Raw genomic sequence first — 16,663 nt, 5'->3', positions numbered from 1 at the left:
ACATCTATGTCTCTCTACAAAAACATTTCTGTGGGAACATTCATTCAAGGTTCCAACTTGAGAAGCCAAGGATGCATCTCACTACACCACCAGCATCTCAAGGTTAGCCCAGCTTACCTTACTGAGAAAGGGATTCCCCAGATCCAAGCCACCAGCAGCGCCCAAGTAACTACCAGCAACAACTGGGATGTGTGACCTACAAATTCTACATCAGTCCCTAACTTTTCTTCGTTCGTGTGCACCTTGGAGAATATACTGAAAGCCATAAGCCCTCTCCTAAGAAAAACACGTGGATGTCTGTGAACCCCAGGTGAACAATCCCAACTGCAAAGTGTAGGTCCACAAAATAAACTCTACAATATAAACTAGTATTTTCCAGCATATATCCAATATAATGTGAGCAACATATGTAATTTTAAATGTTCTAGTAGCTACATTCAAAAAATTAAAAAACAGTGAATTTTAATACATTTAACCCAACATATCCAAAATACTATTATTTCAACATGTAATCAATATTGTACAAATATTAATGAGATCTTTTACAGTTTTTTCACATTAAGGCTTTAAAATTCCAAATGTATTTTATACTTACAGTACATTTTAATTCAGGCTAGCCACATTTCAAGCAGTAGATACATACTACTAGTGGCTACTGTATTAGACAGTTTTGCTAGACTATATAGTATATACCCAGCTATTCTCAAACCCTTTGGGCTCAGGATCCCTTTACAGACCTAAAAATTATTAAAGACTCCAGAGAGCTTTTGTTTATGTGGGTTATATCAATTCATATTTACCATACTAGAAATTAAAATTGGGAATTTTAAAAACCTTTAATTCCTCTAAAATAATAATAAACACATAATATCTTTATGAAAAACAGCTATATTTTTTCAAAACAAAAATTTAGAAAAAATGTCAATCTTTTACATTTTTGCAAAGCTCTTTAATATTTGCCTTTGTAGAAAACTAATGGATTCTCATGCCTACTTTTATAGTTAATCTCCTCTGTTATTTTGCCTAAATAAAAAATTTTTGATGAAAATCTAGCCTTACAGATAATACGTAGAGGAAAGATGAAGACTATCTTAACAGTCTTTTCAGATAACTATGGATATTCTTCTCTGCTATTAGAGCAAAAAGGACAATTAGTACTTTCTTAAACGTTAGTTACAATATGGTATCTAAAACCACATCACTAAATTTGTTGTACTGTTACATTAAAATCCAATGGTCGGGCTGGTACTTTATATTTGTAACATCATGCATTTAAAAATATCAGTTCAGTGAGTTAAAGATATCTTCCATCACATATTTTTTAAATATTTATTTATAATATTACCTATCTTTTCAGAAAAACTTTCAAGTAATAGGAAGCTGTCAATTAAAAACTGTCAAGTTCACAATAGTAGATACAAGTTTCCCAAAATTTTCTTTTGAAAGCTCATATTCCATGATTAGCAGCACTGTAGGCTGTTTTCCTTGAAGTGACAGGCTCACTTCATTAAATACCCAACTATAAATGAACAATCATAGTTTGTCAGTCATTCTTTCAAATAAAAAATGGTGTTCCATGAAAAAAGCAGCTATTTCAGGACAAAATACAATCACCCAAGTGCTTTTCCTCAAACACACTCCCACACCTCATTATGCAGCAAGTGTTTTATGTCTCCTTCTCGTACTTCACATATTTCTAACTCTCTATCTCTCTCCCTTCCTCTCTATGGAAAATCAATAAAATATATTAAAAAAAAAAAAAAGAGAAACTGAGTTTATGTGACAGTGAAGAACAAATACAATGACTAGCTGCCAACTGTCTTGATTTGTGTTAAGGTACTAGCAGTTTGAACTCCCACCACAATTGCTTTTGAATCGCCAGTGCAAATACTGATACAATGTAAAAAGCAATTATGTCTTAGTATTGTAAACCTAATTTTGACCTGATAGATCCCCTCAAAAGGTCTTGAGGTCCCTTCCCACAAATCACACTGAGAACCATTACTGAGGTCGATTCTTTCAGAAGTCAATTAATGATAGAAAGAGACAAAAAGATCACAGAAATTTTATTTTTGTTTTTGTTTGTTTTATCTTTTCAGGTGAGAGAAACAAGCAGGCATATATGCTGAACAGGAATCAGATACAGTAAGTATTAAGAAACAAGTAGAAAATAGGAGAAAATCAGATAAATTGATAGAGAAAGGAACAAGAGCGAGAGGTAATGAGGGGTACAGCCTCCAAAGCTGGATGTAAAAGAGGGAAAGACATCACAGGTTGATTGGGGTGGGAGGTTACACTCTAAGTCCTGGGGATGCAATTTACAGCATGGGGACTATAGTTAATAATACTGTATTATATATTTGAAAGTTTCTGAACGAGCAATTTTTATTTTTATTTATTTATTTATTTTTTGCGGGAGCCAGGACCAACAATCACCAGCTGCCCATGTACCAAACTATTATGCTTCCGAAATCTCTTGATGTCAATTCCGCACATAGAGCAATCAAGCTGCTCTACGTGTGCCACTCTCAGCAGAAGCCCTTTCTGAGAGAGTTAATCTTAAAAGTCTTCATCACAAATAAAAATTTGTAACTGTATGTGGTGATTAATGTTAACAAGACTTATTGTGGTGATCATTTCATAATATAAACAAACATCAAATCATTATCTTGTACACCAGAAACTAATATGTCAATTAGATCTCAATTTTTTAAAAAGTTCTCTATTTAGAAAAATACAGATACTAGATAAAATGCTTCTTGATAATGACGGTGATAATTCCACAATTAAATGACATTAAAATTTTTTTCTTCTAATATTGTAAAATCATAAATCAAGCACCATTCCATTTTAACTTTTTACTTGCACGTGTACAAAAATATGCAACATATATCATAGAAGCAATGTCAGGTCATTTTTAAGAAAATTGTTTTAAGATATCATTGGAATTTATTTCACTACAAAGACTCAAAGTTTAGTATTCCAGCTTTAAATCAAATGCATTTGTGCCATGGTCTAATAAAATGAAAAGTTGAAAGAACCTGGTTTATTTTATTTTTAATAAATGTAGCACATATCTGTTAAATAAAATGCTAAAGGGATTTGATATTATAGCTCCTCTGACTCCAAGCCTTAATGTTTTCATAACCTTGAACTAGGAACAGGAAAAAGTGGAGAATAATAACTCAGCTACTTCTCTTCCTCTTTTCATTTTCCTTCCACCAGCGGTTCTCAACTTGTGGGTCGCGAACAATGAAATACATCCTGCATATCAGATATTTACATTACAATTCATAACAGTAGCAAAATTACAGTTATGAAGTAGCAATGAAAATAATTGTATGGTTGGGGGTCACCACAACATGAGAAACTGTATTAAAGGTTTGCGGCATTAGGAAGGTTGAGCACTGCTTCGACCCTATAGGAAGTCCTAGATATACTATGCTACATTCAGTTGAAGAACCTAAAGTACTGTGATTATATGTTAGTTACTTTACAGTTCACAAATGAATTATTTCACTTAGAAATGGACCTTTCTAGACTGAGACAACAGATTAATTTGGGGGAAGCTTAAATTTAAAATTTTTAATATTAATCCTGACACCTTAAACCACGGTAGCAATAACTAGATGGCCTTAGAAAAGAGCAAAGAAAGCTTTAACTCAAAAATGTTTGGGAATATGCCCTTTCCACCTCAGACTCCTGAGGCACCCAATAATACTCCAGCTAACTCCAGAATATTTAAAGTCCCCTTGTCCTTTAAGCCTGTTTCAACCAAGGGCCAATGCCTGTTTGGGCACAGGATCCAATTAAGTGAGAAAAGTGTTTGATTAAGTTCACTGGATCGAAATTCTGTCCTCCACAACCAACACTATAGTGTTACTCTAGGTCAGTGATGGCGAACCTTTTGAGCTCGGCGTGTCAGCATTTTGAAAAACCCTAACTTAACTCTGGTGCCGTGTCACATATAGAAAGTTTTTTATATTTGCAACCATAGTAAAACAAAGATTTATATTTTTGATATTTATTTTATATATTTAAATGCCATTTAACAAAGAAAAATCAACCAAAAAAATGAGTTCACCTGTCACCTCTGACACACGTGTCATAGGTTCGCCATCACTGCTCTAGGTTCATCCCTTACTCTACTTTCTCACAGTTAAATGAATTAAATTGGATAATTTCTACAACTATGGGAGATTTAAAGACACACTAGAATTTTAAAATAAAAACTTGCCCAGTGTTGTTCAGTGGTTAGAGTGTCAGCCCACACATCAATTCGATTCCCAATCAAGGGTACATACCTGGGTTGCAGGTTGGATCCCTGGCCCAGTCAGGGCATGTGCAGGAGGCAACCAATCGATCTGTCTCTCTCACATCAATGTGTCTTTCTCTCTCTTTCTCCCTCCCTCCCTTCCCCTCCCTCCATCCTTTCCACTCTCTCCCCCTCCTCCTCTCTCTTTCACTCTCTCAATGGAAAAAAAATGTCCTTGATTGAGGATTAACAAAAATAAAATAGAATAAATAAAATAAAATAAAATAAAATAAAATAAAGACTGTTATTCCAATAATACCAACTCCAATTAATATTTAGGACATTTTCTGAAAGAAGCTGAATAGGTCTTACCCTTAATTCAGATTCTTGTATGCCACCCACTACCCCCCATCCCTATATTTTTTCTTCTAAAAAGCAAGTATCAGTAGGATTGACTTCACAATGCCTATAATGGCCCACCATAACTTTTTTAAATACATACAGACTTTATTAGCATGACAGGCACTTCTCCAAGATGAGAACATATTTGAACCTTAAATCTGTAAAGAGGAGCTAATTCTCATGCTAGAAATGTATGGGACATTAAATTAGTTACATGCAACTTTCATTATAGCACCCTGCAAACTCATTTCCAATATTCCTATGGACAGGGTACTATCAGCAAAGTGCCATATACAAACGCATTTTTTTAAATCATGGATTTGCAACATTTCTTAAATTCCCACTTCAGTGAGTTGAAAAACATGAAATCCATACAAAAACTATTAATTTGGACTGAGATCCTTAGAATTTTTCCTTTGGATTGTATAAACAATATTTTGCTGAAAGATAAAAAATTAAACTTTTAACAATCCAGTTAACTATTCACTAGGATTCAACTATTCACCAGTTATAAACAAGAATACTTCTTTATATCTACATTACACTGTATACACTACCAGTTAATTATCTTACCAACTTCAGTTATTGATCACTCATTAAAAGCCTATGCACAGGTAGGCATATTCAAAATCCTACTTCTGGAAAAATAATTCAAAATCTATGTTCAACTGAGCAGCATCGTTTTTTTTCTTTTACTCTTTTCTTTTTTTTTTTTTTTTGTATACAAAGAATAGACCATTAACATTCAGTAGGAGAGATTCTGTTATGCAGGCCAGAAAATGAAAAAGTGGGTCATGGCTTATGATGCATAATCCCACTCCCTAGAAAAACAGTCTTGACAACATTCACTAAGTAAAATATTTCACTGCACTATGTGTACATCATTTTAGTACTAATATCTTAATGATTTCAGAATGATTAGTAAAACCTAAACTAACTACTGACAATCTCATTCAAAGGAAACTACTTAAGTATGTAAAAAGGTCTAATCAGCCCTAACAATGATCCAACTACAAAAATTAAGCAAAATAGTAAACACAGTATTTGGGCAGGGAAAGTGGTGTGCTGGAAACCTCTTCCAAAAAAACAAAAAATGAATAGAAAAATGTTGAGGGTGGTAATAATTATTTATTAACAAAACTACACTGACTTAACTTGCTACCCCCTGATCTGTTATGCCAGGCTTAGAGATTTCCTCATCTCAAAGAAAATTCAAATGTCTTGCTACCTAGAAAATGAGCACCTCCAATATAATACAGACTAGTTAGAGGGGTCTCCCAAAGTAATAGTCACATGTTTCCTCCCTCCAGACATCAAGGAGATGAGGCCCCTTCTTCCTAATCTCATTCTCTTAGATACCAGTTGTCTCATTAAGCCTTGGTACTGTCAGCCACTCACAAGAAACCCATGGTAAGTTGACCATTTCCAATACTGTTACTTTCTTAAGATTAGGTACTAAGAGCACATACTTTAGACTTGTTCAGCCTGCTCTCTCTCTGTCCCACAGCAGTGGCTTTCTTTAAAGATTATATAAATCAAGGGAACTTTTCTTGAACATTTTTGAGAGGCATATCTCATAAATAGAGCAATGCAGTGCCCACAAAACAAAGATGTACTATCTATGTAATCATAACAAAAATGAAACAGACTAGGAATCAAAAAATAATTCTGGCAGTATTTTTTTTCATCCTTCTAGATAATACTACACACCTACATTATCATTAAATATCACTATTGCTAATTTAGTTTTTATAAACTAAATAAAACTTGAAAAATGGTCACACTGATCCTAAATATTGACTGAACAGTTTGATATGTCAAAAATACTTGCTATCCAGCTGTTTCATAGTAAAAGCAGACCTGTGATTGCTTTTCAACTCATCTTCAATCTCTTACAAATGTACTGAATACCTATAGAGTGCAGCACTGCAAGAGATAAAAGATGAGTATAAGCCAAACCTTAAAGAAGCTTTTAATCTTGCAGTAGAGGAAACTTTTTATTGGCCATTTTATTGGAATAGAACAAAGCTGTGTAAAAGAAGTGCAATATGAGTAACAGTTGCTACATCAGATTTCAAAGGAAGGCATAAGTATACTCATTTGGTTCCTAACAGGGTTTCACGGAAAAAAATAAAGATTGCAAGAAAGTAACTGTATTTTAAGTGCATCCTGCAAGATCAATTTCAACATAGTAGGGCAGGTTTCTGCACTTTAGGCAAATGTAACAATATAAGCTGAAAAATGGGAATGAGAAAGCATGAGAGAAGTGCAGAAAATATCAAGTACATATATATCAATATACATATAGGATTGGAGTGAGAGATTAAGGTTGGAGAGGTGGGCAGAGTCACACTGCAGAGAGCCTTGAATCCCAAATAATGAGTTTGTATTTCACTTGGATAGGCAACTAAGAGGGTGACAAGGCAGAGGTCCATTTCTGGAAAAATAAGCTAGAAGGAATACAAGAGCTGATTTGGTGAGTAAAGAGCCTAACAAAAGAGTCTACCTGAGAACATAATCCTATATAATAAAAGGCTAATATGCAAATCAACCAAACGGCAGAATGACAGGTCGTTATGACACGCACTGACCATTAGGGAGAAGATGCTCAATGCAAGAGCTGCCCCCTGGTGGTCAGTGCGCTCCCCCAGAAGCCAGGTTTATGGCTGGTGAGCACAGTGGCAGTGGTGGGAGCCTCTCCCGCCTCCACAGCAGCGCTAAGGATGTCCGACTGCCGCTTAGGCCCACTCCCAATCCCCTGAAGGCTCCTGGACTGCAACAGGGCGCAGGCTGAGCTGAGGGGACCCCCCCCTCGAGTGCACGAATTTCGTGCACCAGGCCTCTAGTTCTCTGATAAGTGTTAAAAACCCAAACTAGAGCTGACAGCACTAGAAACAAAAGTAACTAATTCTTCACATATATCATCATGGGTAAGCACTCTATCCATAAACTCACTCAGAGAAAATATTGCCATAACTGTTCCTCATATATTCTTTCCAAATAAAAATTTGAAAAATAAGAATGTATCTTACTTCCAGGTACCCTCCAAATTATATATATTACAAATGAGTCACTTGGAGAACACAAATTAAGTGACAAAAGATGTATTAAAAGTGGCATATCCTTTGAAACTAAACAATACTCTGAAATGCCACACAATTTTGAGCTCCTATCCCCTTATCTCAAGGGGTACCACACAAGGCAATTTCTTAGAAAAAGATGTATTCCCAATGATTAAGAAATAATTTTATACTGTGGGATAAAAAATAAATTGCTAAACCATAGTGAAGCTTGCCAAAGAACTCAAATGCATAATAATCGAACAAAATCTTTCCATTATGGTCTCAGTCCTAAAACTATTCATCTTCATCCCTCCTACTTCCCATGCTCTTTTTCTCTCATCAGAAAGAACATGAAAATCAGTTTTACAGACAGAATCAGAGAATGCTAAAATGGAAAAAAGATGCTACAGATTCATCTTTATCCTCATTTTTTCTTGAGGAAACTGGGGTCAAAATGTCATAATGAGAGTTAGTGGCAGGACTAGGATCAGCAGCTGCCCCAACTCCAAGTTTTGCCTTTTCTTTTAAAAGTTAACTCCAAGGCACCATTTAATAAAATGTTAAAATAGACAAACTAGTAGTGACAATTGTTTTTCTATTTTAAAATAGTATCTCTTGCAAAACACCTCCCCAAAGGCTACATCCCAAACTATGCCCTTAGTGTTACAGAAATTCTATGAGACCAGGACAAACCAAAAATTCCAAAAAACAAAGTATCTCTGTAGAAAGGCCAGACAACCACTTTCCTGCAGAGAGACATGAAAGTGTTAGCAGAAATATGCTGACTGATCTCATTTGTAAAGATGACACACACAGCGAATCTCCAAATTAACTAAGAGCCAACTATTTAAGACAGCTCAGTCATTAACCACTAAACTCCCCAAAACTCAGTTCCCTAAAAATAGTAGTAGGCTTGTGGGCTGATAAATGGTTCACCAGACTGATGCAGAAGAAAACTAAAGAATAAGCAGTCTCAACCCCTTGCAAATGAAACCTTATGCAGCTTTGAAATTGCCCTTCTGGACTTTTAATTTCAGAATTCCAAGTCAAGGCTTTAATCATTTTGATAGCTACCAAATGTGTTCTAATTGGTATAAGTTCTCACCAAAAAATGGAAGAGAAGGAGTGAAAGAGAAGCAAGATAATATACAAGATTAATTAAAAAAACATTAAAGAAGCCCAGCCAGTTTGGCTCAGTGGTTGAGCGTCGACCTATGAACCAGGAGATCATGGCTCAATTCCAGGTCCTGACACATGCCCAGGTTGCAGGCTCAATCCCCAGTAAGGGGCGTGTAGGAGGCAGCTGATCAAAGATTCTGATCATTAATGTTTCTATCTCTTCCTTCCTCTCTGAAATCAATAAAAAAAAATTTTTTTAAAAAATAACATGAAAGAAAACTGCACTCAATGTAAGGACAGTCATCAATTCTACCTTCTCATGTGTTTCTTAATACTAAGAACAATCAAAGACCATTTCAAGTTTTCCCTTCTGCAGACCCCGTGATGGAAAGATACTAACAATATTAATTTATTTCCATAATTTTAAATATTGTCAGACAACCTTTCCATTCTGCTCAGCATGAGAATGTCAGTATTAATCATACAAAGATGACTTAGCCAAAAGCAAAGAAATTTGACGTTAGTGAAATTGAGCACTTTTATTGAAGATAAATGTATAATTTCCACTACATTTTTCTGAAATGTAGAGAATTGTTTTAAATTGAGTAAAAAATGAGAATTGATTTAGTGTTACAATCTTGTCCTTGAGTAAAACTGCCACTTCTAGAGGAAAGATATCAGTGAACAACCAAAATTACAACCTAGGTGCTATACCTACAATGATAACATAAATGACCCAAAAGAAAAGTATGTAGATTAATGTCCTTTGCTGCAAATTACCTTTCATTTATTATGAAAGCATATGCTGCTTTCAATGTCAAAACTCTATATAGTTGATTGAAACTTAAAAATTACGTATGGCGCCCTAACTGGCTTGGCTCAGTGGACAGAGCATCGGCCTGCAGACTCAAGGGTCCAGGTTTGATTCCAGTCAAGGGCATGTACCTTGGTTGCGGGCACATCCACAGAAGCGAGTGTGCAGGAGGCAGCTGATCGATGTTTCTCTCTCATCAATGTTTCTAACTCTCTATCCCTCTTCCTTTCTCTCTGTAAAAAACCAATAAAATCTATTTTTTTAAAAATTATGTATGGCTGAATGCTATATAGCAATTATCTAATTAAAATGATTCCGATTGTTTACAAATATAAATGTGATACTTAATACAAGATAAATGTAATACCTAATCTAAAAGCAACTTATTAAACTCCAGAATCAGATTTCTTCTAAAAGCTCACAACCAAATCTGAACCTAAAAATGACCCATATTTATTGAGAGATTTGGCATACACTGTTAGGCAGTCATACATTATTTTAATATTTTGCCTTTACCTAACTTTTCTTATGGTTCAGATTTCTGCAAAAACATTTGTATAAAGACTTCCTTTATCCTCTACTATAAATTGAATCAGCTTTTATCTCATAAAACCCTGTGCTTTCTTCTCATGTAATTATCAAAACTGTTAAGTACATTAATAACTTGATGATTTTTGTTTAACATTATCTTCCACACTAGTTTCTCAAGGCCAGAGAAATATCTGTTTTGTTCCTCACTGTATAACTAAAATAACATGTAGTACAGAGCATGGCACACAAGGGCATTTAAATAAACTGTGGAATAGCAACAGTTATTGTTATTTTTGTTAGGTCCTTCCTTCTGTTCTCTCTGTCCTCTCTCCAGAACTTTAACTTACAAGTTACTGGAAAGCCAGAGATGATTTCTGCAAATGAGATATATTTAAATACATCATTTTCCTACTGATTTATATAGCAAAATCAAATGTCCTTTACCGCCTTCCTGTAAAATTTATAAGAAGAACAGATTAACACTTAAACCTAAATTCATTCACCCTAATCTTAGTCGTTAACTCTGAGAGTGCTAACTGTGTTTACACAGAACACTGTAAATTATGGCGGCTAATTACTGACAGCACCAACCGCCATGCCCAGGGCAGAAAGCCTTACCCCCACAATCATATTCAAGAAACCATTCCTGTCCAGCTCCCATAACTTCATGATTAGAACCATTTCAACAAATTATGGATGCTATTATGGACTCTACACTAACCAGTTAAGTCCACTTTGTAGCAAAAACATTTAAAAAAATATGTTCCCCTACTCCAGAACCAACTTCTTCCCATTACGAACCAATATTAAATTCCTCTAACTAGCAACTGAAGGCCTATGGAGGCATGTGATCAAAAAGCCAGTAATAGGAACTTGGAAGATTACATTAAATTATATGTGTTTGACAATTTGATACTGTTTCAAACTAAAATTTACATATGTCTCTATCTCATTTCTACAATTCAAAGCTGAATTTGGTTAGCATGCACAACTGAAACTAAACCACTTTGAGAAGAAACATGAAATGTCCAATTATAAAATATCAGTCCTCAAAACTTTGAGCAGGAACTAAAAAGGTACAAGTTGTCAGCATTTCAAACATATGTGTACTTAACCAGAAAGACATTATTATACAAAGCATATATTTCAGAGAGGAAACTAGTCCAACAGTTTAGGTATAACATACAACATAAGTATATGTACCCCTGAGAACTATTTATATTTTTAAAAATCAAATGTGCATAATGTATAAACATACATGTATGTGCATGTATATAGTATACACATAAATGCACATATATAGTTTATCCTCATTATTTGAGAGTTCCATATTTGAAAAGTCACCCACTTGCTAAAATTTATTTGTATCCCAAAATCAACACAATATCCCCAAATCCATCCAACACTTTCACAGTTACATGCACACAGGCACATAGTGGTGAAAATTTTGAATAGACCAGCTGGAGTAAAAAAAGTGATGCTGTGTCTTCTGATCTCAGCTCTCATATTATAAACAAGTGCCCTTTTCAACATCTATTTAGTGTCATGTTTTTCTCATTTTTGTGCTTTTTATTAGTGGTTTTATTTTTTAAATGTCTCCCAAGTACAATGCTAAAGTGTTGTCTGGTGTTACTAAGCCCAAGAAGGCTGCGATGCCCCTCACTGAGAACATATGTGTATGAGCTAAACTTCATTTAGGCATGAACTGCAGTGCTGTTGGCCATGAGTTCAATGTTAATCAGTCAACAATTGATATTAAATATGGTGTATTTAAACAGAAACACACACAAAGCAAGGTTCTGTACTGACTGGCTGACAAAAATGGTGTGAACAGAAGCTTGCAGTACCCTAACACTATATTTCCCCTAAGAGCAATGGTTCATGTTTATGTTCACTTTACAGAACATAACTATGGCAAGTAATGAGAATTTTACATATACATGTATATATACACATATATGTATATATGTATATATATGTATGTGTATATATACATACATCTACACTAATAAAAGAGAAACATGCAAATTGGTGTCACTCCGCTACACCCACCAGCCAATCAGAGCAACTATGCAAATTAACCCAACAAAGATAGCAGTTAATTTGCATACACAGGCAAGGAGCGAAGACTGAAGACTGAAGAGGCTTGGCTTCTCCCCTGGGGCCAGACCAAAAGCCTGGGTCCCGGTGCCGGAGGAAAACCGGTGCCAGCAGCCAGGGGAAGAAAGGCCTATTGCGCAAATTTTCGTGCAACGGGCTTCTAGTATATATATAAAAGGCTAATATGCTAAGTGTCCAACCATCCGACCAGTCACTATGACGTGCACTGACCACCAGGGGGCAGATGCTCAACGCAGGAGCACTGGCCATTTACAGAGAAACAGCACCGCAGACCTGGTGCCGACAAAGCAACACTTGGCTTCCCCCAAGTGGGACACAGGCCCCGCCACCACCCTAGAGCAACAGCCGACCAAATCACAGCTGACATTGCCGAGACCCCATGGTGCAAAATGTGCCCACAGTCCAGCCTAGCCTGAAAGGTGGCTGTGGGTGCTGGGTAATGACATCACATGGCAATGCCTGGCTTCCTCTCCCGAGCGACAGGCCATTTAACAATAAACGGCACCTCGGACCTGACGCCCACAAAGCAACACTCGGCTTCCCCCAAGTGGGACACAAGCCCCGCCATCACCCCAGAGCGACACCCCACCAAATCGCAGCCGATGTTGCCAGAGACCACATGACGCAAAATGCAGCCCTCAGCCCAGCCCAGCCCGGAAACGGTGGCTGTGGGCGCTGGGTAATGACATCATGCAGCAACGACCGGCTTCCTCTCCCTAGCAACTAGCCTCCTTGGAGTTCCTTCAGCCCAGGAACATGACTTGCTTTACAGCCAGGTGGAAACATATTACACTTTAACCAAATGTCTGTGAAGTGTTTTCCCATGCCTCATCTCATTTGATCCTCACAGAAGTCCTGGAGTAGGTAGATAGGAGACCCGGTGGAATCCTATTTTCTTTTCATTAGCCGGAAAATGGAGATTTAGAAAGCTTAGAAACTTGACCTGACTGAAAAGAAGAAAGAAATGGTGGACCTTGAAAATGACTTCAGGTTTTCTCACTGCACAGAATATAGTCAAACACTGCTGCAGTTAAATATTTTACCCTTTGTTCTCTTTGTGTGATCTGCAATAATCTGCTTCATGTTGATATTTACTTCTGTGTTGCTGACAATTACCTGAAAGAGAAGTTGGGGTGTTCCATTGGACTGGAAAAAGTTTAGCTAAATCAGAAAGCAGGTCTAATTAAGCAACTTTATCTACATATATAAAGCTCTCGCTGGTGCTAATCGCATGTGTGGGTTTCGATCTGTCATTGTCGATCGTGAACTTAGTTGACACTTCTATTACAGAGAAAGGGCGAATAGTGATATTAAAATATTTCTTCTAATTAATTGCCTTTCAATGTGCATGAATTCGTGCACCGGGCCACTAGCATACATATATACATACATACATGTACACATGTACATATATACACATACATGGACACATGTACATATATATACACATACATGGACATGTGTGTATATATACATATATATACACACATATATATATCAAAGAGAGAACCAGAGTTTGTGAAGCCTCTCAAAGGCACTGCAGAGGTCATTCTGAGCAATTTGCCTATGTTTGCAGTAGAGTCAAAACACCTCAGAGCACAGCATCTACAGGGTCTTGGCCCCTGTTTAAACAATACTGACCTAAGGAAAATAGGTCAAACACTAATAACTGTTTACACAATTATTATTGCAGATCACACAAAGAGAACAAAGGGTAAAATATTTAACTGCAGCAGTGTTTGACTTTATTTGGTATAAAATCTACCAAGTTTGTTTTCTGGTCTGTCTTTGCTTCTACCCCTTTTGCCACTTAGTGGTATAACTCTCCTCAATTCAGGTACTTTAAACTCTAGCCTTTTCAGAAGCACTTGCCTTAATCTTATAATCAGAGTAATGTATCTGTCAGTTATTGAATGATCATTCTTGAATGTGAACCAGACTTGTGCTTAAACATCTTGCCTAAATTGTGGTATTACTTATTTGGAAAGAAGAGAGGATATTAAAGCATCTGAAATAGGAATGAATTATCAAAATCAAAAAGTAAACCAAATATCAATAATTTTAGTTGTGTATGTTCTGAAGGGAGCAGAAATGCACAAGGGAAGAAAGCCTAGGCCTCAACCTTCCCTCCAGCGAAAGCTAAAGCCTAGTCCCAAGGGTTGGGGTGCTGGGTGGCCAAGTCCCATCTTCTAAGAGTTTCTTCAACCTTTGCTTCCTCCTAGCACTTGATTACAGACTACTTCCAAGAGAAAAACCAAATCAGTGGAACAACATTAGTGCTTGAAATTTTTTTAAAAATATATTTTATTGATTTTTTACAGAGAGGAAGGGAAAGGGATAGAGAGCTAGAAACATAGATGAGAGAGAAACATCGATCAGCTGCCTCCTGCACACCCCCTACTGGGGATGTGCCCCCAACCAAGGTACATGCCCTTGACCAGAATCGAACCTGGGACCCTTCAGTCCGCAGGCTGACGCTCTATCCACTGAGCCAAACTGGCTAGCTAGGGCAAAATTTTTTTTAAGTTTTTTAGTGGTTGAGCACTCTCCTTTAGAAATTCATTTTTAATTTCATTTCCCAAAATTACTTATTTTTTATTGTAAATAAAAATAACTTGCCTAGGGTAATGAAAATATGCTTAGAGCAGTGATAGAAGGTACAAAACAAGTGTAATTTGATTAAAGTCCATTTTCTTTCTACTAAATAAAAGACCCATCTGTAATTTAGTGAAATGAAGTGAGTGCACTACTACTCAAGCTGCACTTCAATTAGTTAATACAATTCAAAGACAGAAGTATAGCATGTGCGGTAATAGCCATCTTCTCAAAACCTACAACTCAATTTAAACCTATTATATTGAAATTCACATATAATAAAGGGCTAGGAAATTTTAAAGCATAGTAAATCTATCTATCATGACCAATTACCATAGGGTGTCCCCCAAAACACGTACACATACTTTAACAGCTGATAACTCTACTTTGAAAATGAAATGTATTTTAATAAACACTGTCTTTATAATTAATCAAAGCATGTAAGTGCATTTTTGGGGGACACCCTATATATTCATTCTCTAGAGAAGCTAAGGATTCTTCCTTCCACCTCACCAAAGTTCAGCGAGGCTCATTAGTAGGGGCAAAGTTTTGCAAAACAGTGACAACCACCTCTAAATAATACAACATTTCTTTCCCTTTAGAATATTTTACAGACAAAAACCTTCAGATTTTTCTCTTGCACTAATTTGCTATTGTTTATGACATTCCAAAAAAAAAAAAAGTGTCATCTCAGCCTACTGTCTTCAAACCACATCATCTTCAAATTTCTTCTCTCTTAACCTTGGAACCTAAAAGGACCGTTTATCCACCAATTATTTCTTTATGAACTTCTAAAAATACTTATTTTGTAATATAATTTTGCAATTAAAAACTCAAAGGTCAATGAAGCATGTAATAAACAAGAGAAAGTATTTTCTACACGCCAATTAGACAAACAATACACAACTAAAGAGCGGATTCTTTTCTTTTTAAAATGGTGTAAACTTTTTGTCAGCAGACCTGCAACTGCTGACACAGTCTGGTAAAGATAACGAAGGACCGAGCACAAAACTTCCAAGGGAAAGTTCAACTGTTTTCATACCACCTTTTCAAGGACCCTCTGAAAGGGAATGAATAGGAAAGGCTCCAAATCACAAAGATAAAGAGACTTCAAGTTTACCAGCTCAGCCCAAAGCCACCTACCAACAGAATCTGGGACAAATTATCACCTGTAACACGCGCACACACACAGGAATATATTGTGATTTTTTTTCCCCCCAACTGACGACAGAGCAGGAGCAAAACCAGGTTGCACACCGGGGGCTGCAGGGTCCCACGCCCCGCGACGCGGGTGGAGAGTCCGATGAAGCAGCCACTGCGTGACACCCGCCGGAGCCACCGCGGGCAGCGCAGAGCCTCCGTCCTGCCCGCTCTGACCCGAGTCACTGGCCCAATCATCACCCACATCCCTCGCTCGGACGTTTTCTATTGATTTCCTCGCGTCCAGAAGGGCTGAAAATGACTTAAACTTGTCATCAGAGCTGCCCGCGGCCAGAAGAGCCGGCTGAAGGGCGAAATCCCGAGTTCCTCTTGGAGAGCCCCCGGCCGGCCCGACAGCAGCTGCGGGGAGGGACGAGGAGCCACCCGCGAGGGCGCCCGGAGCAGCGGGCGCGGACCGGGGGAGCCCCCTCCACACCCCAGCCGGACCTCACCTGCCCGCCCGCGCCTCCCCCCCGTACCTTCGGCTAGCGACTCCTCCAGGGTGACTTGGTAGGCGGCCGACGGCGAACACCGGGACCCCACGGACGAGCCACGGAGCCAGAG

The 16,663-nt window shown here is 37.3% G+C and overlaps 1 protein-coding gene and 1 non-coding gene across 2 annotated transcripts in view; both read right to left on the bottom strand.

Moving 5' to 3' along the window:
- The window catches only part of BMP2K (BMP2 inducible kinase), a gene marked incomplete at its 5' end in the record, with an annotated part of 126,562 nt that extends 109,914 nt beyond the window's left edge, over window positions 1-16,648 (bottom strand). Inside the window, one exon of the mRNA XM_014451976.2 lies at window positions 16,579-16,648. Coding sequence (XP_014307462.2) covers window positions 16,579-16,648 — 70 coding nt within the window. The remainder of the gene's footprint in view (window positions 1-16,578) is intronic.
- Window positions 2,413-2,546, bottom strand: LOC111825072. The gene has a single exon (XR_002828184.1). It is a non-coding gene; the product is annotated as a U11 spliceosomal RNA (small nuclear RNA).
- Window positions 16,649-16,663: the final 15 nt, after the last annotated feature.

Source organism: Myotis lucifugus, unplaced genomic scaffold (genome assembly GCF_000147115.1).
Source record: "Myotis lucifugus unplaced genomic scaffold, Myoluc2.0 scaffold_12, whole genome shotgun sequence".
Classification (NCBI taxonomy): Eukaryota; Metazoa; Chordata; class Mammalia; order Chiroptera; family Vespertilionidae; genus Myotis; species Myotis lucifugus.
The sequence above is the reverse complement of the archived record's forward strand: the minus strand, read 5'-3'. Positions and strand labels throughout refer to the sequence as shown.